The sequence below is a fragment of the Cryptomeria japonica genome, chromosome 3 (genome assembly GCF_030272615.1).
Source record: "Cryptomeria japonica chromosome 3, Sugi_1.0, whole genome shotgun sequence".
Lineage (NCBI taxonomy): Eukaryota > Viridiplantae > Streptophyta > Pinopsida > Cupressales > Cupressaceae > Cryptomeria > Cryptomeria japonica.
Window position 1 is genome coordinate 660,670,850 of NC_081407.1, and position 25,459 is coordinate 660,696,308.

Below are 25,459 nucleotides of genomic sequence, written 5' to 3' on the forward strand. Positions count from 1 at the left end.
TGCTTTTCATGAGACGGTTACCTATTCAAAGTCGCTCATCAAAAAACCATTCTTTATTTGAAAATAATATTATATACAACCATACCATTTTAAAATTTCTGACGGCTACCTTTCCTGCACGGAAGTCGAATTTTTATTAAAAAAACACAAATACGGCCATACGGCCATAAAATTTAAATGCGCAACTCTGTAAAGCATTTCCAGATACGAAACCATGTACCCAAAAATGTTTAAATCATCTGCCCTGTTTTTACCGTATTTCTAACAATGGAAACCAAGAAAACGACGGGAGGGAGAAGGTGAATACCCGTGGCCACCCCACGAGGAAAATGCGTCGGAACGAGGTGATCACATTTTTACTTTTTACTCTCCTCCTCTTACTGCCCGATAAGAAGGGATTTTGAGGACAACGATGGAGCATCGAATGACAAAGGAGGAGAGGAAATTTATTATAAGGGAGCGATATATATACAAATTCATTGCAGCAGAGGGATTTATACAGAGAGCAGGCGGCGGGATATATACAGTGAATGAGAGGATAGTGAGAGAAATAGGGGAAACATGTCGGGGAGATATTTGCAATATTCACCGGCAGCAGGGGGTCCCTCACACTCCCCCTCTACGCATTTCAATCTGAATCCCATGGCAATGCGCTCCTCTGCTACTCCACAAGATCACGAAAGGTATTTTTGATCAGGTGTTATTGTCTTATTTTTGAAAACCGTCGAATCTTCTGTTTTGTAGATCCGTTTCCGTGATTTTTTTTTTGTTTCTTAATTGATTGCTTGGTTATGGCGTGGATCGAACACGCGACTGTCTGCTGTAGTGCGCGGTACTTGACGGAATTGTTGTCGGAGCGGCAGAAACTGGGGCCGTTTGTGCAGGTTCTTCCCATCTGCAGCCGCCTTCTGAATCAGGGTAAGTTGATTTCTTTCATCCCCGAGTTGATTGCTTTAAAGGCTGTGAGAGGTCAACGTTAGTGATGTGAATTTTTTATTGAAGTATTTAGGTTTCGGAAACTCAACTGAAGTGTTTAAGTTCGGACAAATCGTTTTCTTTTTCTTTTTAAATATTTGATTGGTTAAAGTTGCACTGGGGATTGGACGTCGAGTGAGGTGTATCACTATTGTCAAAGTCATTTTAGATTTGCACTGGGCCGCTTCTGTAGGGGTAAACCCTTGTTGGATGTTATACTTTGCACGATTTCAATGTTTTAACATTAATTGTGTCTCGTAGGAATTTGAACCTTATGCTACCTTATGAAAGCTCTACTGATTTGGCACTCAAACTCATCCCATTTGAAATAGTCACAGGTCGTCAACACCCCGGCCCTAGTTGGATATTGCAATTTAAACTCATCTCATTTGAAATATCCACAGATTGTTAACACCCTGGCCCTAGTTGGACACTGCATTTTTACTGTTTTTTAACATCTTATACATCTAACATGTCTCTGGGGATTCTTACCCAGGCTTATGAATTTTAAGCCCCAGTGGTTTAGCAGTTGAGCTAATATTCAAAAAATCCACTTGTCACAACATTGTAAGCTTTGTTAGGAGTTGTATTTACTCGATAACACTTTTCCATGTATTTTGGAATTTGAACATGCGACTCCCTTATGAAATCCTTGATTATATGAGTAAGATAAATTTTGGGAGCTGAACATACGGGTCACTAGGTAATATAGAAATCCATTTTAACCTTCCTATTTCTTTTTAAGTTTGTTTTGCTGGCAGTCAATTCTCTCTTCTTTTCTTCTCGCTGTATTTGCTTTGGCTTTGGTTGATCTGTATTCTGATGTGCAAATTTGGGGCCAATTAAAATCTATATTGCAACCCATAAAGGTAATATAGTAACGTGACTACTTCAATACAGTTCTGTACTTTTAATGAAGCGAAATATTATAGAGGGGGACCTTTGAGCCGTCATTTCATTATAGCTTTATGATGTTTATATTTTATATTTGATTTATCAATAAAAAAATTGGAAAATATGACTGCAGTCATATAGAACACAAGCAGCAGGATTGAAGTTGTAAGAGGAGAGGGTTACTGTCAAGGACACAAGCCTGAGCAGCAGCAGCACATGATGCATGATGGAATTGTTGTCAGAGCAATAGAAGTCACAACTATTTCTGCACTTGCTTCTCATATGCAGCTGACTTCTGAATTGTTGTAAGCTAGTAACTTCAAACCTTGACATAATTACTTGACAATTTCCGAATGGTCAACGTTAGTCAAGGATTTTATTACGTGAGTTTTAAAGCATCCAAAAAAATCGTTTTTGTTTTCTTTGTTGATAGTGGGGATGGCCAGTTGACAGAAAGTTGGTTAGATTACATAACTGATTGGCATCTCTTCTGTCAAAGTCACCTGGAACTTACACCCATCCTTGCCTGTTTGGCTTCATTACACTCATAGATGGATATTCTAATTTATCCGATTCTAATATTTAATTCTTTTTGGTGACATGAATCCGGGGCTGTGTGTTCAAAGGTCAAATGATTCTATAGTAAACAATAAATACATCTCATTCGAAAAATCCACAGTTCACTAACCTCACCAGCTGTTGGCTGTCAAATTTTATCGATTTTCAACATCTCGGCATTTAATATGTCTTCTGCGGTGCTCAACCTTGGTCTCTGCTATGAATCCCTTTTGATTTACTGCCTAAGCTCATCCTGTTTACTTATTACAATTCACAGGTCGACATAAGGGAAATATCAAATATGTTTCAGGATTTTCAATATATTGATTCAAACAGAAAGATGTATTGGGTTATGACTTGATAATGGCTTGAGAAGTTGCAGCTGGAAATGTCACGTGTTAAAATCAATGTACAGGTAACCCAGAAACATAATTTCTATCATTGTAGTTTCCTTTTTTTTTCAATCCTCTGCCACTGTATTTGCCCTGATTTCTACTGGTCAGTATTGATGTAAAAATTTGGGGCTGCATGGGTATTCATGTTTCAAACTATGAATCCTTGTGTAAGTCTATATGACGGTGTGGCTGCCACAATAAAGCTTTGTACTTGCTGTTGACGGGTGTTTTGACACACTCACCAACAGTCAGGTAGTTTATGTGAACACTCCCCACCTCTCCTGAAAAGCGATAAGTTTTTGGGAACAAACCACTCCAAGGTCTCTATAGTTGGTTCTCGACGGTGATGGGCAGCTCAGTGATTGATGCGGTCGTACCTATTAAAGGGGCCTGCTGGTTGAAACAACTTCCAATTGCTTAACTTATTTATTTTTTTGTATTTTTATGGCTTAGATTCTCTTTCAAAATAAACTGCAAAAGATAGATCAGGGAAACAACAAAATAACAATGAAACCAATACAATAACAACTTAATGAACTACTCAATTAGCACCCTGCAATCCAAAAATCATCAATATCATTCAAATCAGCATTCAATAATGCACCTCCGATAAACATGCAAAGTCACGCAACCTCACAAATTCATGGAAAGAATATCACCACAATATCGTCCTATCACATTAATTCTCATACACCACTTCTATGCGCAATATGATTCATAAAGCAATAAAACATAAGACCAAAGTAAGTTGCTGATTTCAAACAATAGACATTACCAGATTACAAAGAACAAATTTATAGCACATACGCATAGATCAGACAATCTATAAGCTGCTTCTTGCATTAACTCCAAAGAATGTATCACAAAAACTACTCCAATTCATAACAATCTGCATAAAAGCAATCTAAAACCTCTAAGTGGGCCTCAAATCATCAATTTGTGGACCCTTAACAATGAATTGAAATCTCCAATTTATAGAGTTTCTTGTCCTTCTTTCTAAGAAATAAATCTATCTAAATTAAGCTCTAAAAAAGAAAGGAGTCGCAATTGACATGCAAGTCTTTGCCTTGAACTCCAGTTAACTACTACGAAACTGTGACTGGGTGAGCATTACGAAAATGGTGCTGCATGAGCCAACGCTTCGTAATCATGCAAAACTTGCTCGATAATCAAGGTACATGCTGGAGCAGCATTTGAAGTCCCAGTACTGGTATCATGCAAAATTCTTCAAAAATATCATGCTATCATTAGCAACTGCCTGTTTATCTTTCACTTCTTTTTATAGCTCTTATAATTGCTAATGATACGTGCAACTACTTCAGCAGGAGGATCTGCAACATGTTTGATTCTAAACTTGTACTTCTTCAAAATCTCCTCTGCATACTTACTTCTATTTTCTAATTTCTCTATTATTTCTGAAGCTTGTTGACATTGAGTTATTAAGTATGTATATCTATTCATTAACTCAATGTTAAACTCAACAGGAGTTGTAAGATATCGTGCCACATATGCATCCCATTGATGGAGTACATTACCTTCCTCCATGTGTCCGACACTACTAATACCGAGCCCAAAAATACCCAACAATTGCCCTACAAACTTTTCATACTTTTTTATTGAACTAAGGAGAGGAGAACGGGCATATGTTATGTCTTTCCCATGCCGTTGAAGCATCTCAATCTTCAACTCCAAAATGTATATATATGACTGCAAATTCTCAACACTATCCCCTCCCAAGAGATCTTCATCCATTATGACATCTTCTCCGAGATTCAAAATCTTATTCAAAATTTGATACTGTTTGTCAAAAATGTTGAGCTTCCGCTGCCATCGCTGAGAAAATGAAGCTAAAGTTCCTTCAATCTGTATGGCCTTCCTGTATGCCTCCATAGTGTTTTGCAAAAACAATCTAATTTTAGAAGCATTTGTCTGCACCCATGCTTTTGCAGTGGCTGCCACCTTTCTCACTTCGACTAGTGCTTTCACGTCTCCCTCTGGAAGTGATGAGGTTGAAGGCAGGCTATCATTGGCCCATACATCAAGGGGCTTGCTCATCTCCACTAGCAATTGCTTATACTGTTCTATCCGGCTCCTAACCACACTGGTAGCAAGCTCTAATGTACCCAACTCTCCCCATTTAGTTTGTTTACCCAATTTTACTTGTGACACCTGGTATTTCGGGGAGCCTTCTCTTTTAGCTTGCACGGGAGCTGCAACATCAACAATCACCTCACTAGAACTAGTTCTAGACAAATGGTGTATGGTCTTGGCCTTCTTCGTTTTCCTTGGTTCTTCAGTGATTGCTTGTTGTAATGTGACCTTCGGCAACACCACTTTCTTTTTCTTCTCAAAGGTGAAGCTTAACCATTGCGGTGTATCCTCATCCTTATCACCATCATGTGGTATGATGTCTGCAGTCACCACGTGTACCTTTGACTGCTCTTTTGCTTCATCCTTCTCCTCTTCTTGTTTAGGAATTTGGATACCTTGGGTTGAAGTACCCGGTTGGACCTGGCCGGTTTGGAGAGCGCTATTAATATTCAATTGTTGCTGTTGTTAGTGCAACTCTCCCAACTTGCCACTTACTTCTTCTTGACACTCCCTATCATCTTTATCCGTTTCTTTCATTTCTCCTCCAGTAGCTATTTCTTTCAACAAATTCTCTTGGTCCTCTGGAGTTAAGACCAATCTCTCATCTGGTGAATCTCCAGGCTCATTTTGTTCCTTTTCTTCCTCAACCAACGGCTCCTCTGGTAAATCTTGTCTATCAATGTCCTTGGGATTGACCAGTGCCTGTTTCCTGAGTCAAATAGACTTCTTTTCTTTCTTCTTCTCAGTCTTTCTTTGCACCAGTTGCACCACAGGTTGCTCATCTTCCTGATCTGAATCAGACTCAACATTATGAATGGTGACCTTCTCTATTGCAAGATCTAATACTTGTGTTAACGGAGGTAATGTTGCTAATGTTGTAGCAAAAGTATGAGTTGGTGTAGACACTGGCGCTGTCACAGTAATGGTAGTAGTTGATGTTGTCAAAATTGGACGCTGTGTTGTGGCGGTAAGTGGAGGTTGAGCACATGTTCCTGTTGTATCAGGAGGGGGTTGAGCAGATGTAGGATTTTCTTCGTCGACCTTTCCTTGCTCATCTTCCTCCTAAGTGCCTTCTCCCGATGTTTGCCCAATTGCCACCCTGATAGGATGTACCTCTGCTAGTGGGATGGCTCCTAACCCCTCCCTTATTCCAAAATCTGCAACCTTTTTCAACAATTCGGCCTTTCTCATTTGTACCTTGACCTGTTCCAAAAGATCTCCTGTGGTTGGCTCAGGTTCAGTAGCCTCATCTGGTTCAGTGGATGTGTTCTTTCTAGAACCAAACCTTGTCTTGCGGGCATATTCTTTATGAACCCTTGATTGAGGATTACCGGAGGCTGATTCCTTTTGTTTTCCTTTTGAGGTGCTTGGCCTAATCCACACACTTAGCCATTGTTTAGTTCTTTCTATAACAATTTGAGTTACTATATCTATATTTGCCTCTTCTTGCTCCGACCATCTTATTGGAGAAAGGGGCTTTTTGTCAATTCCTTGTTCCTTGTATGTTGGGTCTAACCATTCACCATCATCCCTTAATTCTTTAGGGAGATTGGTCTCTATTTCAAAATTCCTTATTTGCGGAATTGAGAGCCTGGAATTATTTTTCTCTAACTTCAAAATTGTCTTGGAGGTTGGCCCAAAAATCCTCCAAACTTGGTTGATGCCCATCATATGCTTTTGGCATCATTTGCTTCAATTTGCCGTATGGGTCATAATACTCTCGAACATAGTTAAATTCTTTTAAATGTAAATCTTGCAGCTCTAGCTCAACCGATTTAGCTACTTGAATTTTAGGACATGAAAAGTAACCAATTGAAACAGAGAAATCAGCACGTGTCTTATGTTTTGAAGATAACAACGATTGTAGCCCAACCATCTACTTGACATATTCTAAGAGTATTATTTGGTCATTACAGTATCGAGGCAGCAGCATAGGGTTCCCTGTGAATCCACTAACTTTGATATATGTGGAATGTTGGTTTTGAATGAACCAACATGCCCATTCCCTGATTATGGCCATTGCTTTCGAGCTTATACTGTAGCCTGTATCACCTGTGAGTTTGATAATGACCGGGAAAAGGAAGGCATCATTTATTCTTTTGAAATGCGTCTTTGTGTTGCCCAGAGGGAGTTGAGTGTAATACTCCCACATCTTCTTCTGTCCTTTCTGATCACCAAGCTAGCCTTCTGTTTGTAATCTTGGAAATTTGCCTGCTCGGGCGGCTACCTAGATAACATACGAGGTAAAGAAGAATTTCTTTGTTTTGTGTACCTCAATCAACTGCCTATGTATGTTGTCTGACAATATTTGGGCCCAATCAAAGTATTGCTTTCCAATCAGAATAGTTGTCATATATTGGAACATCCAAGGGTGGAAATGTTGGCAATTTGTCTTGTCGAAGGCCTTGCTCAGCATGATGATTAAGTCACGTTGTGACTCCTTGAAATCAGCCCTTAGAATATCAGTGGCCTTTAGTCCTGTCTTCCTCTTCTCCTCTAACCAATTTTCATTCATGTGTCTTTTGCATGGAGTAGTATCATTTCTCTATACTTCAACAGCTTCTTCCTCAGCAGTTAGGAGCACTTCATCCCTTGAAGGGATGCCAAATACAAATCCTAGCATATTAGTCGACAGATTAATTACTGTCTTGCCTTGACCATCTATGCACTTCCTGGTGTCTGCGTTGTAGAATTGGGCACCGGTCATAATGAATTCTAGGGCTTGGACTGACTACGGAAAAACGGTTGCTTCTACTAGCCCCGACCTCATGATTCTCCTATAAGGAGCCTCTAACCTTGGCCTATCCAATTGCGTTCTTATGTCATCTAATTCAATGTGCCCCTCCTCAGTGTCAGTCACCCATTTAATCTGATCATCCAGCTTGGAAGCATAAACTTGCACTTGATAATGGTACTTCATGGTTGCGGGGAGTTTATCCAATTCCTTGACTCTCTTGCTGGAGGTTGGGTCCATTTAATTGCTTTGATCTGCAAGAAGGAAACACAAATTAGCCTATCACAAAGTATCAAAATATGAATCTTATCACCCACTTAGGGACCCCGGGGTGGGTAACTCCTCCTAAATATTTGACTTTGGAACTCCGAGGTTTTAGGGTTTCGAAGTTAGGACGGGCTAAAACAACATGCCCCGGAACTCTAGGGTGAACTGGTTAGGATGATTCGGGTCTTTGGGGTTCCGAAGTCCCGGGGTAGTTTGGTTGAAGGCTCGAAAGATGGTCTGGAACTCTGGGATTCGGGGTTCTGAGTTAAAACAGTGGCCTAAGGGAAAAGAACTTCAGAACTCCGGGGTTCCGAGGTTGAGGGTAGTTCTTTATATAGGTCAAAAAGGGTGGTCCAAGACTTCGGGGACCTGAAGTTCTAGGGTGAAGTCGTAGCCAAAAAAGGAAACAACCTTGGAACTCCCGGATTCCGGGGTAAAATAGGACTGCGAAGCTCGGAACTCCAGGATTTTGGGGATAAGATTGCGAAGCTTAGAACTTCGGGGTGGAATAAAAACTTAGGGTACGTGGGAAAAATGAAAACACGGAAAAACGAAAAAAACAAGAAAGGAAAATCTTTGTTGACAAACTACAAAAATCAAAACCAGAAAACACAAAGGGGGAGAAAAATCCACCAACTTGGCAGAAGAAAACCCACAAAAGCTCGGCAACATGGAGGCGCGAAGTCGGGAGGCAGAGCTAGGAGGCTACCAAAACTTGAGTGCACAAATGAGCTTAGAAAAGTTCATTTCCCCTATTTATACCCTCGATACTTCGTTCGTATGGTCGCCTTAAACACAACCTCGGGAATCCGGGGTTCCAGACTCCCGAGGTGACAAACAAGAAAACCAAAAACACACCTTGGAACTTCGGAGTTCCGGACTTCTGAGGTAAAACAAAAAAACAAGAACACAACCCGAGACTTCAGGGTTTCGGTGTTCCGGGATGGAAAAACTAAACAACTTCGGGACTCCGGGGTTCAAACAAACGACAAAACATGAAGAACTCAGAATTCCGGGATTCTAGGATTCCGAGGTTTCAACGAAAAAGGACGAGGCAAGACTTCGACACTCTGGGGTTCTAGGGTCTTGACTAAAACAAGAAACAAAAGCCTACCTCAGAACTTCGGGGTTCTGGGGTAGGACAAAATAGGAAACAAGAGCCTACCTTAGAACTTCGGGGTTCTGGGGTAGGACAAAACAAGAAACAAGAGCCTAACTTGGAACTCCGGGGTTTTGCGGTAGGACTTCAAAGCTAGGCAAAGAACACCTCGGGACTTCCGGGGTTCCAGGGTTCCGGGGTGTTAAGGCAAAAATTAAGAAAAACAAAACTAAAAAGCAAAAAGAAAAGGGGATCCATATTTTCAATACAAGGAAACTGATGGGTTTAGGTATGCAGGGCATAACACTTGCAATGAGACAAGAGGGCATTAAAGAGATGAACTGTGGAGCTGCTATTTCATAAGACCTTTCAAATTGTTAACATTTATATTTGAGTTACCGATCAAAATAAAGGTTGCAGTCTTGTAGGTTTGCAGCCCTAGGATTGAGATGGTAAAGAGAAGAGTAGAGGCCTGCTGTCAAGGACATAAGTCGAGTCAAGGGGCTTCTGTAAGGATGCTTGCGAATCCAAACTTTTGACAACCAGAAAGGAAAATAAATGTTGTATTGTCATCTAAAAAAATTGCATAATCATAATTAGAATGACTAAAATTCCTGACTAATAATCTACCATCTGTGTTTATTTTTTGTAGTGATGAGCACTTGGTGTTATTAACCCTCAAATGTGAGTCATCTATAAATTCGAGAAAGGCCTCTATTCTCTCTATTATTTTATGGACACATGAAGGAAAATAGATAACAAACAAAGGAAATAGAATTTTGGAGGAGGCAGCTAAGCAAAGACACCTTCATTGGTGGGAAAGATATACACTGCAGGGATTTGTTATCACCTGACATATTTGGCATATATTTATATCAGGGAACTCAGAGGTTATGGTGATGGGGATAGGAATTATGCTGGCTTTAAATTTTTTAGGGGGACGAAATTACTTGCACAATGGAATTGAATTAAATATAGTTTTAATGGTTTATATTATGAGCATTTTAAGGAAGCACAATGTTTTGCTCTCATACATGTGAGTATGTTCAAAATCTATGCTTAGCTATGGAAAGGTATGTGGTCAACATTTAGGGATTTATTATCAACTGCACATATTTGGCATATATTTATATCAGGAAACTCAGAGGTTATGGTGATAGGGATATGAATTATGCTGGCTTTAAATTTTTTTGGGGAACAAGATTACTTGCACTATGGAATTGAATTAAATATAGTTTTTATGGTTTATATTATGAGCATTTTAAGGAAGCAAAATTTTTTGCTCTCATGCATGTGAGTATGTTCAAAATAGATGCTTAGCTATGGAAAGGTGTGTGATCAACATTAGGTTTTGCTAACCTGATCTGACAGTTAAGGATTTTTTGGGGAGCTATCAGGAGAAACTGCTGTCTGGTTGATATACTTGAATATTAACATCCAACAATATGTGTGCCCTTTGCTGTTCTATTACAGTTTGTTCACATTCATGTCACTTTGGGAATCAACAGCAATTGATGCTTTTCGTCTAGCATACATGATAATTTGAAATTAGCTGCCATTCTGACAAAGTGGTTTAACAACTTCATAGGCATGTCACAGGATTCAATGAATCTACTTGAAAAATTCTAAATTGAGAATTTATTAAAAAAACCCCCAAAATTGTTAAGAATTGCCATGAATATGGATTATTATTTCTTTAAAGGAAAAAGGTTAAAAATTTGTTACAAAGACAGTTTTAATCAGGATTTTGTAACTTTTTTCCCTATAAAAATGCATTCGTTCGCAAAAATATCTTCTTTGCTTCTTGTTCGTGTTTTGACAGGGTTCTCTACATAGATGGTTGTACTCTCTTTGTCACGTTTTTTGCGAGGGTTGTCAGTGCCCTTTCTTGTGAGTGCTGTTTTCATCATGGTTGGTCTCTGTTTTGCCCTTCCACACCCCTTTTCACTGATTTGAAGGTGTTTATTCATGGGGTCTAATGGTGCTGGTCTATGGTTTGCCCCTTGTGCAACCTTGTTCACTGAACTATAGATGTTTGTTCAAACTTGTCAGGATTTGAAGCCGTTTATTCACTGTTTTGAGGAGATTCAACTGAGTTTGATCACTAATTTGAAGCATATGTGGCAGCAACGGTGACTTCTGTTTACAAAAAAGTAGAGATTTATGTTTCTTCTTTTTCATTATGTTTTTGTTGGTTTTTTGTTATGTTACTTTTTAACCTAATTTTTAGAAATAAATTTATTGATGCAAAATGTTAGTAATATTTAAAATTAATATTTATATTAATATTAGCTTTATTTATAATTTTATTACTTTATTTATTAATATTAATAAATTATAACTCTTTTTTAGATTGCAGGAATTGGGTAACCCCCCCGATAGCTTGTAGTGTGTCGGGTAAACTTTTTCATAATAATTTGGTGTGAGCTCATTTGTGATTATTAATTTGGCACCCGAGTGGTATCTAGGATCATTTGCTTTACTTTGGTACATGCTGAGGGATATATAGGGTGGAGATACGCATTCGTGTGATTCCTAATATCGGGAGATTATCATAGTATTTAGAGTGTGAGCCTCTTAATTCTCCAGAAGTCTTCAATGGGCGAGCTATACTAATATCATAGTGCGATAACTGTGATCGGGGAAAGATTATTATTTGAGATTATTTGAAGACGCTAGTAGTAATAATTGCACAAGTTGTGGTAGGAGTTTGAGTAATAATTGCACAGGTTGTGGGAGGAGTCTAGACGGCAATAAAGTGCAGACTCAAGAATGATTGGAGATTACATGCCTTGCCCTTTGTCTCCGACAAGGACAAGGAGATAGTTTTTGAGCGATCCGAGTAATTCTTCCAAGTCTGAAAAGATAAGATTTGTATGTTCAAACACCTATTGAATATAAGTCATTCTGAGCAATATTTCTATTCAAATTAAGTTTTTTGTGTTTCTGAGTGTTAAGAATTTGGAATCTTTCATGCGTTACCATAGGAAGCTCTTGCCAATTGAGCTAGGCCCCCAACCCATTTATAAACTTAATATTATTATATCTAAATTTTAATATTTTTAATATTTGAATTTGTATTATTTGATTTTAATCATGATATTTCTCTTCATACTCATTAGTTGATAAATTTGTATTGAATTTAAGTTTTGACAAACATGAACATGAACATGAACACAAACCTGAACACAAACCTCGTGACGTAGCTTTATAGGTAGCATTAGATGGGTACAACTATGAATTCAGAAGATGCGAACTTTTGAATTCTTGGGTAGTTGTTGAAAATTCTGACCATTCAATATGCAAATGATATTAGGTGTGGGATTACATGGCTTGAGTAATTAATGTACATTTCTTGTCAAATAGAATTTCCTTGCAACCAAGATTTGAACTTAGGCATGACAATAAGTGTTTATTGACATTTTAGTTGTGAGTATCACCAGATGAAAAGTATCTCTTTTGAATGAGATCTTTTTTGTTAGTTTTCTTGTTGTTATGTAATTGTGGGAATCCAAATCCATCCTTACTTGTAGCTTAGAAAACATGATCTCTTAAAATTAGTTTTTATTTGGATTGATTGGGATTGGGAACAAGTAAACAACTTTAAAAGCAACTTTTGATGGTTGCAACTATCAACTAAATTTTGATGGAATGAATGAAATTTCTTGTGGGTGCGTGGACACTAGTCCATTTGCCTCTCAAAGTCTATGCCTTGTTGCCAAAAGATTATGCCATTTCTACCAAGGACATTGCATGTAATGTTCCTATTAACGATCCATGTACAAAAACTTTGGATGAGGCATAGACAAAAACTTTGGATGAGGCATAGACAACAAAAGGGAGTATTTTGGAAATTAAAGTTACCAAATTGCCTCATCAGCTAATTTCAGGTATGGAAAATCTTGGTATTGGATTCTAGTCTAAATTTGTTGTGGGTTCAAGCAGGTACACTTTTTTAATGCCCTGGTGTTTTGACTTTTACTTGTTGAATCTACCCAAATGCCACAATGAGGTGGCGATTCCAAGCCAAATCTTGATTGTTTTAAGTTGCAGACATGTGTTTTGAAGGTTTTTATTACTTTTTGACCAACAAATCCTTAAACATTGTCATTTTGTTTATGCCACAATTTTTATCTGCCATGAGAGGAGAAAAGACAAAAAACATGCCAATTCAACTTCCAAACCGATGAGTACTTTTTGATTTTATTTCCTTGTGGGTTTCATTGACATCCTATTGGCTCGTGCTCTTCATACTTGTTAGCTATGCATTTGCCACAAAAACTTAGAAGCTTAAACTTGTAAATTCAAGATTTTTTTCTGTTTAAAATTTGTATTATATATTTACAATTTTTCTTAATGGAAAGCACAACTAGCACCACTAAACATTGGTATTGTAGTAAACACAACATTTGTATACTATAAGTTTAGATACATTATGATTACCCTAAGCAACTTGAGTAGAATAATTCAATGCGAGACCAAATAACAATTAACAACAAATATCTACTATTAACCCAATTCTTGTTTGTTCGTGATTGATTTGCAATGGGATTCAATTGAAATCATACAAGCATTCATTAATCACTTATTCATTATCAATAACAAGTATCAATATTGAAAAGTACAATTAGAGATTTACTTTTCAAATGAAACTATCAAATAATAAAATATACCATAATTTGGCTAGTGACATATTGATATTGTTCAATGCTTGTAATTGTTTTTTGATCTTCATACTACTTTTTGTAGCTTTGTTAACCAACCATTAGCTGGCTAGTGACATAAAACAATGGCAGCTAGCTTGAACTTTGTTGGCCAACCATCCTTCAAATTTGACACAAGTTCATCTTTGTGGAGGCATGTACAAATGATACAAAGATGCCAATTTGTGGGACATGTTTGGATATGTAGGCGGTGTGATCAAAGGTATAAAAGTTTGTATAGTTGGGTGAAAGCCCATTTGTGCCATTCTTTTTTTTTTGCTCGGTAATAATCTTTATTTTATTGCTATGAAGAAAAGAGGTACAATATTCATAACTTCAACAAACCTCCACCCATCTCATCAAAAAAGCCTACAAAATAGACTACCCATCCACCCTAACCTTAGAAAAAGTTCATCTACAGATATTCAACATAAAAACCTAGCACTATCCATATACATCAACATCAAAATTGTAAAGTTATTTCAATTTTAATTAAAGAACAAGTTATGAACTATGAATGCTATATATGGATATGAGGAATTATGTCAATGTCTAATAATTCTGATTTTATCTGCAGGTCTGAAGGAGAGAGATCATTTAATATTTTCTATGTCTTCTCCAAATGAATTCAATTGGCATATATATCATTTAGGCAACCGGTCAATTGGTGTATTGACCGGTCATGCCTTTTAGGCATGACCGATCAATGCACCCATTGATCGGTGCCTTTACAATTATACCATTAACACAATGCTGATTATCGGTTCAAAAAACTCCCGATAGCATATTGTAATATCATAATATAATGACTGATCAATTTAATGAATCGGTTCATATAAACACCGATGATTCAAAGTGCACGATGAATATAATCCAACCGGTGCATTTGTTAACCAATGTTAATGCCAAATGAAGCGGTGTATTCATTAAACCCGATAACAAATATGCTCGATATAATTAAGCCCGATAATCATATGCAATATAAATCAGACATGAAGCATGTAGATAAATAACAGAACAAGGAAGGTTAGGAAGATCTTATCTTGCATAAGCTACCATGCATTAACACTCCCTCTTAGCTTTGGAAGATAGATAAGGCAACCTGCATCACATTTCCTTTTCATAACTAAGATAATGTCAGTCAGCAAAAATCATTTATACATGAGAAGTACCATCAAGACATATGATACAAAATAGAAGAACATCACTTGAGCATGTGACATAAAGTATTATTTTAACATGTGATAAAAGTAAGAGAATCATCACCTGATCATGTGAGAAATCACCAAAACATGTGATCTGTAAGATTCATCAAGATATCACCTAACACATGATATCAGTATTGCCTAACACGCAATACTTAAGGATAAGTCTATGAGAAAGGTTAGTTTCTCATCATATCCAAGTTGTGATAAGTGCAATAACATTTATAAATGTTTATCACAACATAGTCATGGCACATCCATGACTTACCAGAGATCCAACATGATCAATGGCTGAGATATCACCTACACGTGATATCAGTATTACCTAACACGCAATACAAGGATAACCATATGAGAAGTGCTTAAGTTCTCATCATATCCAAGTTGTGATAATGCAATAACATTTGTACAAATGTTGTATCACAACATAGTCAGGGCACATCCATGACTTACCAGTGATCCAACATGATTACTGGTTTGACTATCATAAGATCGTCACCTTATGATGTCTACATACAAGTGTTCAGTATCTGAGAGATCGTCACCTCTTAGATATGAACACAGGTGGCAAGAAGCCAAGAGATAGTCCAAACATGACAAAGAAGTTTACACCTTAAACATCTTAAATATATGTAAGTATAGATTACAAAGCAAATTACCTTTCTATCATACCTAAACCCTTTCTGAAGTGATCAACCTTCACTCTGGAAAGTGGTTTGGTCAGAATATCTGCAGTCTGATCTCCTGTACACACATATTCTAACTTTATCACATTCCTGTCAACCATATCTCGTACATAGTGATATGGAATCTCAATATGTTTGGACTTGTCATGAAATACTGGATTTACAGAGAGTTTTATACAACTTTGATTATCACACTGAATGACTGTAGGTTTCATAGGTTCTCCAAATAATCCCACGAGCAATTTCCTTAGCCATACTGCTTCTCGGGCAGCCATTGAAGCTGCAATATATTCAGCCTCTGTGGAACTCTGAGCTACTGAAGATTGTTTTCTGCTGATCCAGGATATCATGGCTGACCCTAAACTGAAGCAGCACCCTGAAGTGCTCTTTCTGTCAGTCACACTGCCAGCCCAATCTGAATCTGTAAATCCATGTAGATCTATGTCAACCTTTTCATATTTAAGACCAAGCTTTAGGGTACCTTGTAGATATCTCATTATATGCTTTACTACAACCAGGTGTATCTCCTTAGGTTCACACATGAACTGACTTAAGGCATTAACAACATAGCAAATATCTGGCCTTGTATTTACTAGATACATCAGGGACCCAATCATCTGCCTGTATTGAGTGGGGTCAGTAGGTCTTGATTCTGCTGCTGCTTCTTTAAGTTTATGGAAGTTGGTTTCCATAAGAGAGGTCATGGGTCTGCAGTTTAGCATTCCAAATCTTGTCAATATGTCCAAGGTGTACTTCCCTTGGTTTAGTACAATATTATCAGAATTCTGCCATACATCCAATCCTAGGAAGTAATGAAGAAGCCCCCAAGTCTTTCATATCAAATTCTGTGGATAGATCTTTCTTGCATTGATCTATTAGGTGATCATCTCGTGTAATTAATAAGTCATCAACATATAAAATTAATATTAACATATCACCTTTATTTCTTTTGAGGTAGAGATTAGGATCTGCATCATTCTTAGAGAAACCCAGCTTTGAGAGATAGGTGTCAATTCTTTCATACCAAACTCTGGGAGCCTGTTTGAGCCCATAAAGAGCTTTCTTGAGTCTACACACATGAGACTTTGCATCATGAATTTCAAACCCTTCAGGTTGCTCTAAGTAGACTTCTTCCACGATCTCGCCATTTAGGAATGCTGTCTTAACATCCATCTGATGTACCTTCCACCCCTTTGCTGTTGCAATGGCTAGGACAACTTTTATTGATGTGTACCTGGCAACAGGTGCAAATGTTTCTTCGTAATCTATTCCTTCCTTCTGTGAGAACCCTCTAGCTACAAATCTGGCCTTGTGTTTTTCAATACTGCCATCTGCAGTATGCTTGATTTTAAACAACCATTTAGAAGACACGACAGACTTCTTGGTTGGCCTAGGAACAATCTTCCAAACATCATTCTTCATAATGGACTGATATTCTTCAGTCATGGCATCTATCCATACTTGATGTTTGAGTGCATCTGAAACATTGTTAGGTTCAGCTTTAGAGAGATCATTCATAAGTGCAACATAGTTGATGAATTTATTAGGCCTCTTGCTTTCCCTGAAGGTTCTTGAAGGAGCAGCGAACTTCTGAGCTTCTGCTATAGTTTTGGTGGCCCATAGTGGTCTTTTCTTGTGATTATCTATAGGTGGGTCTTGTGTTTCACTTATAGTTTCCTCAAGATACTCCCTCTGAAGCTCAGGAGTAGGTTCTTCTTCTAGGTTAGGAGTAGGATTATGAATTTCAGGTTCTATTGTATTTTGGGCCCTTTTGAAGGCTAAATCTTCTTCGAAGATTACATCCCTACCGAGTTCAATATTTCTCTGCCCTTGTACATAGATTCTGTAGGCTTTAGAAGTTTCACTGTATCCTACAAGTATTCCCCTTTTTCCAGAGGGTTCTAGTTTTAGTCTTTTCTCTTTAGGTACATGAATATAGACCGGACACCCAAATATCCTAAGATGGCTGATATCTGGTTTTGTCTTGGTAAAGACTTCCTCAGGAGTTTTATCTTCAAGGTGTGAATGAGGACATCTATTTTGTATGTACACAGTAGTGTTAGTTGCTTCTGCCCAAAGGTTCAAGTTTAGATTTTGATCTAGTATCATGGCTTTGGCAACTTCTACTATGGTCCTATTTTTCCTTTCAGCTACTCCATTTTGTTGTGGATTATAAGGTATTGTCAACTCCCTCTTAATCCTAGAATTTTTACAAAAGTCTTTAAATAGTCCTGATGTGTATTCCCCCCCATTGTCAGTTCTTAAGGTTTTAATTTTGTTTTCAGAGAGATTTTCTGTTAATGTTTTAAACTCTTTAAACCTACTTAGGATCTCTTCTAATTCTTTACATTTCAGAAAGTAGATCCACGTCTTCCTAGAGTAGTCATCAACAAAAATTACATAGTACAAAAATCCCCCTAGCGAGGGTACGGACATAGGTCCACATACATCAGAATGAATTAACTCCAAAACTTTGCTAGTTTTCCTAGTACTATTCTGAAATGCATTTTTGGTATTTTTACCTAAGGCACACCCTTTGCATGCCTCTGAATGATATTGCTTCAACTTAGGTAGACCTGTGACAAGGTTTCCCATGGTTGACAAAGCTCTATAATTCAGATGGCCTAATCTCCTGTGCCATACTTCATTTGCATTAGTTGCTTCATGGATCAATGCTAGATTGGGCTCTGTACATAGCTCATACAAATAGCCTTGTCTTCGACCAATGACCTTAGCGTCTTTGATGGAGGATCTCTTTGGCCAAGCCAACACCTTGTTTTCCATGAAGGTCACTCTGTATCCTTGATCTTCTGGTGTTGATATGGAGATTAGATTTCTTTTGATGCCTGGAACATATAGTACTTCTTCAAGTCGTAGTGACATGCCTGTCTTCAGTTTGATGGTGCAGGTTCCAATTCCTCTGACTGGATGTGAAGAATCGTCTCCGATGGTTACTTCCTCATCATCTTTCTCTATTATGGAGTCTAGTATTTCTCTAAAGCCGGTGATGTGTCTGGATGAACCACTGTCGAGCACGCATGAGTTAGATTTGTTTGAAGCATGGCTTGTAAGTGTTGAGTAGAGGACATAGTTCTCGGAGTCATTTTCTCTTCTAGATTTCCTCACTTTTGCAAATGTGGCTTGCTTCCCTTTCTCCGGACAGTTTGCAACATAGTGTCCGAATTTGTCACACCTATAACATTGAATATGTGATAGGTCTTTCTTAGAAGTGTTCTTGCCTTGTTTAGCTTTTCTTTTCCTGAATTGCTTCTTTTTGTACTTCTTATTGATGTTTGTATTTAGGACTTGCAAGTCTTCATCTATATTCTTCTGTTTTATTCCTACCTTGTTCAATCTGGATTTTTCTTGTAGACAGTTATCTCTTAGTCTTTCAAACTTAGGATATTTGGACCTAGCACTGATGCCTTGGACGAATGTGTTCCATCCACTAGGCAATCCATCTAGAGCAATGAGTGTTAACTCTTTGCTTTGGATGTCGTATCCAAGGGAAGCTAGGTCATCTCTTAGGCTTGATATCCTCATGAAGTAGGAGTTAATTGTCTCCCCTTTGTTCATACTGATATGGTTGATCTCTCGTTTTAATGCCAGAGTACGACTTGCATTTGATATCTCAAATGTCCTTTCAAGTGCCTTGAACATTTTATAAGCCGTCTCCTGCTTTCTAATGATGGGCATTATATTATTTCTTACCCCATCCACTATTATTTTAATAGCCTTATCATTTCCCTCGATCCATGTGGATTTCTCGGTTTCATCTTCTGGTTGTGCACTTTCAATTTGGACATATGAATCAACTTTGTTTTCTCTTAAAATCATTTTGATTCTAAACTTCCAAGCTGAAAAATCTTCGCTACCTCCGAGTCTATCTTCAAATCTGATAGCGTTGGCCATTATGGAAATGTGATGTAGTTTGTAACTTAGTCCTTGAATTGTATCAAAATTGAATAGCCTTAGGTTCGATTACCTTGGCTCTGATACCATGTAAAGTTATTTCAATTTTAATTAAAGAACAAGTTATGAACTATGAATGCTATATATGGATATGAGGAATTATGTCAATGTCTAATAATTCTGATTTTATCTGCAGGTCTGAAGGAGAGAGATCATTTAATATTTTCTATGTCTTCTCTAAATGAATTCAATTGGCATATGTATCATTTAGGCAACCAGTCAATTGGTGTATTGACCGGTCATGCCTTTTAGGCATGACCGATCAATGCACCCATTGATCGGTGCCTTTACAATTATACTATTAACACAATGCTGATTATCGGTTCAAAAAACTCCCGATAGCATATTGTAATATCATAATATAATGACTGATCAATTTAATGAATCGGTTCATATAAACACCGATGATTCAAAGTGCACGATGAATATAATCCAACCGGTGCATTTGTTAACCAATGTTAATGCCAAATGAAGCGGTGTATTCATTGAACCTGATAACAAATATGCTCGATATAATTAAGCCCGATAATCATATGCAATATAAATCAGACATGAAGCATGTAGATAAATAACAGAGCAAGGAAGGTTAGGAAGATCTTATCTTGCATAAGCTACCATGCATTAACAAAAATAAAGTGGATTTCACCGCAGTGATCAACAATAGCAATGTCCATCATCAAAATACACATGCAACATCTTAAAAAACGGGAAAACTAAAGGAAGTTGCTACAATTTCAACCTCTGCTAGATGAGCTTGTCTTGCCACCCGAGCCGAATCCAGTCTTTGCCCTTCGCGGACGAAGTGCACGCCTTCTTGCTTCCGCCTCCTCTACTTTTGCTTGCTTGATAACTGCCTCCAACTCCTTGATCTGAATAAGCAGCTTCAGGGCCTCCCACCCCCGCCGAGCCTCCAACCTGTGGTGATACTTGCATTGGCTTGGAGCCCATCTCAGAAACGGTATTATGACTTTCTTTATCCCATCACCTTCATGATTAACATTTTCACTAACATCAAAGCCCACACCTGGGACTGCCCATTCAAGCAATGAATCCAATTCCCCCAAGTATTTGATGGGGACCAAAGCCTCCATCACACTTCTCACCATTTCCGTGTCTTCACCGCTCTCTAAACCCCAAGCCATCACAAGAGAGTACACGTCCATTCTGGTCTTGTAGCGATGTTTAATTCCTTCAAAAGCACTACCAACAATCAAGTAGATACATGGCACCGAATACTCATCCCAGAACCTAAAAAAACTCTTCACCCTTTGAATGTTTAACTCCTCGTGAAACGGACACAATTGTTTCTGTGTCTTGAGAGTAAAGTTCGCTTCCATCTCTGACCCTGCTCAAAACTTGCCACCACCACAGCAATGCAACTTCACCTCGGTGCTAAAAAAACACAACAAAACCCTCCACAACCGAAGTCTGCTTTGCTTTTACTTTGATTAAAAAAGTGGAGAATGAGAATAAATCTCACCAACAACGACTCTCATTCCCTCATAATGGCTCTGAGCTTCATTAATGCAGCGCCGCCAACCTTACCACTCATCAACATCTAAAGTACTCATCCATTACTCGAGAGCCTCGAGGTCGTAATCAGCTGACATCACCCCCTTACCAAAAAATTAATCATCAAAACTTATTTGTCGCATGTCTTCGAATCTTATTTCTCCAATTTCATTGAAATTTAAAGCCCACTTTGATAAAACATCAGCTTCCTTGTTGTCCGTCCACTTAACATGACTAATTTTAAAGTCCTCAAACTTATTCAATTCTTCCACAATATTGAGTATTGCATTTTGCAAGTGCCATGCCTCAATCGACCCTTTCATGATTGCTTGTATGATCACCAACGAATCCCCTTCCAGGTGAAGCTTACTCACTCCCGCTTGCCTACAAAAATTAACTGCCATCAAAGCTGCAGATACTTCTGCAACATTATTTGTCCCTGAATCAAGTTTCTTTGCCCCCCAAAATGTCACCTCTCCATTCCAATCCCTAACAATAAATCCTGCACCTGACAGTCTTGGATTACCCTTTGAAGCACCATCAAAATTTGCTTTCATCCAACCCTCCAAAGGCTTTTCCCAAACTACCTCCTGTTGCAAAAAGGAACTGGATTGAACCCAACCATGCCCATTAACGGGCATTTGTGCCATTCTTGGAAGAGGAATCAAAGCTTGTTAAGAAAAGAATGGTGCTCCAATGCGACCTCATAAAATTGTAAAATTTCTTAAATGGTAGGAGGAAGTAGATGCTAGAGTTGTCTTTAGAACAAGGCATCCTTTGAGTAGAGGAAGGAGTTACAAAAGCCACTTGCTTCTTCATATCACAATGCTGTCGTTGATGTAGTATAGAGTCACCCTTTCTTGGGACAAAAAGAAGAGCCCATGAATTTGAAGAGAGCAAAGGGACCATTAGAGAGGCCATTTAAAATTGATTCAAGAGAGATTGCCGATCAAATTATTACTAGATGCCTCTATGCAAATGATTTGTCCTTTAGTGTTGTTCAATCACTATATTGACAAGATATGATGAGAAAAGTAAATGAAACTCCAAAAGGGTACATAGGCCTCAAGTTTTGAGAAGGTGCACGACACCATTTTCAACGGAGGTCAAACATATAGAAAGTTTATTGGTTCCCATTAAGGCCTCATAGAAAGAATCAAGGGTGTCTGTTATTTCCAATGGATGGGTAGATGCAAGAAGTAGGTGGTTAATCAATGTGATTGCAATGTTCCTAAAGTGGCGTTGTTTTTAAAAGTCGTGGATCGTGAAGGGCAGCTGAAGGATGTACAATTTATTGCGAACATCCTTATATGGTGCATTTAGGAAGTAGGTCCTCAAAATGTTGTCCAAGTCATAATGGACAGCACAAAGTAGTGTAGAGCAGCTTGTATGTTGGTTGAGGGATAGGTCTCACATATATTTTGGGCACCTTGCGTTGTCCACTTGCTCAACCACATGCTACAAAAGTTAGAGCGCAACAAATGTAAAGCAAATGATCCTAGATGATGCTTAGTCAGATTTTGTGGAATATCTTCTTTGTTTCATCAAATAGATCATGAGCATGATCCTCTTTACTAATATGGATAAGTCATTTTTGTGATGGTTTATGATGGCATTGACTAAAATAGGTTGTAGACACCAGGTTTGCATCCAACACAATCATCTTGAGATGACTTTTGAAGGTGTGAGTGGCGCTTTTTGGCATGGTCATCAGCCAATCTCGGTCCATATGGAGGAAATCCAACAGTGAGTGGCAACAAATATAAAGTGAATGATCCTATATGATAGTGGGATTATGTGGAATATATTCCTAGTTTCATTGAGCCCATCATGAGTATGATCCTCTTTACTAACATGGATAAGCCATGTCTAGGACAGGTTTATGATTGCATTGATTGAAGATTGAGAATGCGAAGTCCATCATAAATGAAAAGGAACAAGATCTTGAAGAAACTTTCTTCAAAGAGGTGAAGCTGATTTGTGTTGAGTGGTGGAACAAAACAACCATTTTGCTCCATCTTTGTGCCTTTTTGTCAACTCACCAAATAATTACAGTGAAGAGATCCTTGCTTTGTTGACAAGCATGCCACCATATTACAATTTAGAAGTCAACAAGGTGTTCAGGAAAGCACTTATTAAACTCTACCTTTATTTTGATATGGAGGATGTAGTTGCAAGTGACTTTGCTGATTTTGCAGCCTCCAAAGTTCAAAGATTTTCCACTTTCCATGACAAACATAAGAAGGATGCTCATTCCTGGTGGTACCTCGATGGCTATAAATTGCCACACTTCCAAATTTTTTGCAATTTGATAATTTTTTTTTTTCCTTTTAAAATTACTATTTCAAATTTGAAGTTTCATTTATAATTTATTATTATAACAACTCTAACAGAGCTCACTTTGTTTCAGTAGGTTGCTAATTTTTCTTCGTCTGAATAGAACTGGAGTACATACTCTTTCATCCACCTAGTGAATTGCAACTGATTGGCAACAAATAAAGTAGAGGAGCTATTGCATTCTAACTTATACCTTCTTATTTATAAAAATGATGAGAACGAGGAAAGGGTAATGATGTTGTGGGATGTAGGCTCTGAATGAACAAGGAAAGGTTAATGATGTTGTGGGATGTAGGCTCTGAATGAACTGCCTTGGATCTTTCTTCTATTGCACAATCTTTAGTTTTTGAGAAGTTGAGTAGCCAGCATAGTTTTAGTCTGAGCAGTGGTGGGGTTCCACGGGTTCTCCTATTCTACTTGCATCATCTAACATTAGTGATGATGATGATTTTGGTCTTAATGATGATTCATATGATGCTGATTGTTAATTGTATTATTTAAATATTAAACAGTGATTATTTATCATGACAGTCAAGTTTGACAAATTGATATCAAATTACTATATTGTATTTCAAAAATTGAAATTTGTAATGGTATAATTTAGTATATGCATGATATATAGTATTCTAAACTTAATTCTGTATTTAGGCTTCAAATACATATAGATATATTTATGATTTTTTATATTTTTTTCTATGGCTCTAGCCATAACATACACTCCCAATGTCATACCGGCATATTGTACCCATATGCCAGTACCCTATTCCAGTTTGGTAACTTAGGAAAAAAGATGTTCTGTCATAAATCCTATGGTTGGTAGAATTATCTTACATAGAACACTTAAGAAACAATATTGATCAAACCAAAAAATGGAAATGGAAGGCATTAGCAATGGTAGAGACCAGGTTTTAGAGCAATCAGTTACTGCTGAACATGTGACCTACACACTGCCTAATCAAGGAGATGCAAAGTTCTTGCACTTTCCTTTTTTATTGGAACCAAAATGCTTTATGATTTGTGGTGCCTAATGCCTTCGTATATGGCAGTTTGACATATGAACTGTGGATAGTGCAATGCCAAGCAACTAGCAATCTTTGATAATTTTATTAAGATACTAACTAAGATGTGTGTCCAGGTTGAATATGCATGATAGTTTGTGTTCTTTGATGGAACTGCTTATCAAAGGAATAGGCTATAAGGGCCATATTATGCCATAGTTGACTTGTATGATAGGAACTGATTCACTGGTATGGGGACAACATCCTTCTGAGATATTTAAGGACTGTTCGTATCATGCAGTAATGGAATTCTATCTATAAAATATAAAAAACTTAAAAGCCATTTTGCACAATATACTTACTGCCAAAGCTTTGAAAAGCAATCAAATATATTAGAGCTCAAAGATGTTACATTTGCCAAGAAAACTCAACACTTCATCTTCAACATCTTTCCTTCTTAACATTTTATGTTTGCCAAGAAAATTCAGCATTTCCTCTTCAACATATTTCCCACATTATTTTTCCATCACAAAATAATATAGGAGAATAATTTATATGTTATAAATCTTAATGTGGCAGAACAACATGACAAAGCAACTAATTGATGTTAAAGTACAATCGAGTAGTTATTGTAAATGAAATCATTGTGAATCATAGAATGGATGCTAGCATATATACAAGAGGTCTTTTCAGAAATAAAATCATGGTTTTGATATCCAAGAATGCTTGTATATGTGTAGGCGATTCAAAGGGATCTTCATGGTATGGAGCTGGAATTTTTCTATCCCGGGGATACATTACTAGTTTTTGGAGAGAAATCATGTAATAGCAGACAAAAATTCATGAAGTGTGATGCATATGATACAAGTTTTTGCCCTCTTAGAAAATGGAATTTTGTGGGATTTTCTCTTTTTTTTTTTAATAAAAATAATACTAAAATTATTTTTTATGTACAAGCTTCAGATAATAAAGTTGATGATATAGTTGAGATAAAAATTGCGGAAGAAGAGGCAAAACATGGTTAACTGATATG

The 25,459-nt window shown here is 37.6% G+C and overlaps 1 protein-coding gene across 1 annotated transcript in view; it reads left to right on the forward strand.

Moving 5' to 3' along the window:
- The first annotated feature begins 303 nt into the window (after positions 1-303).
- Positions 304-25,459, forward strand: part of LOC131068422 (KH domain-containing protein SPIN1) — a 45,317-nt gene continuing 20,161 nt past the window's right edge. Inside the window, exons 1-2 of the mRNA XM_058003612.2 lie at positions 304-683; positions 827-918. Of these exons, the coding sequence (XP_057859595.1) occupies positions 562-683; positions 827-918 (214 nt within the window). The 5' untranslated portion in view covers positions 304-561. The remainder of the gene's footprint in view (positions 684-826; positions 919-25,459) is intronic.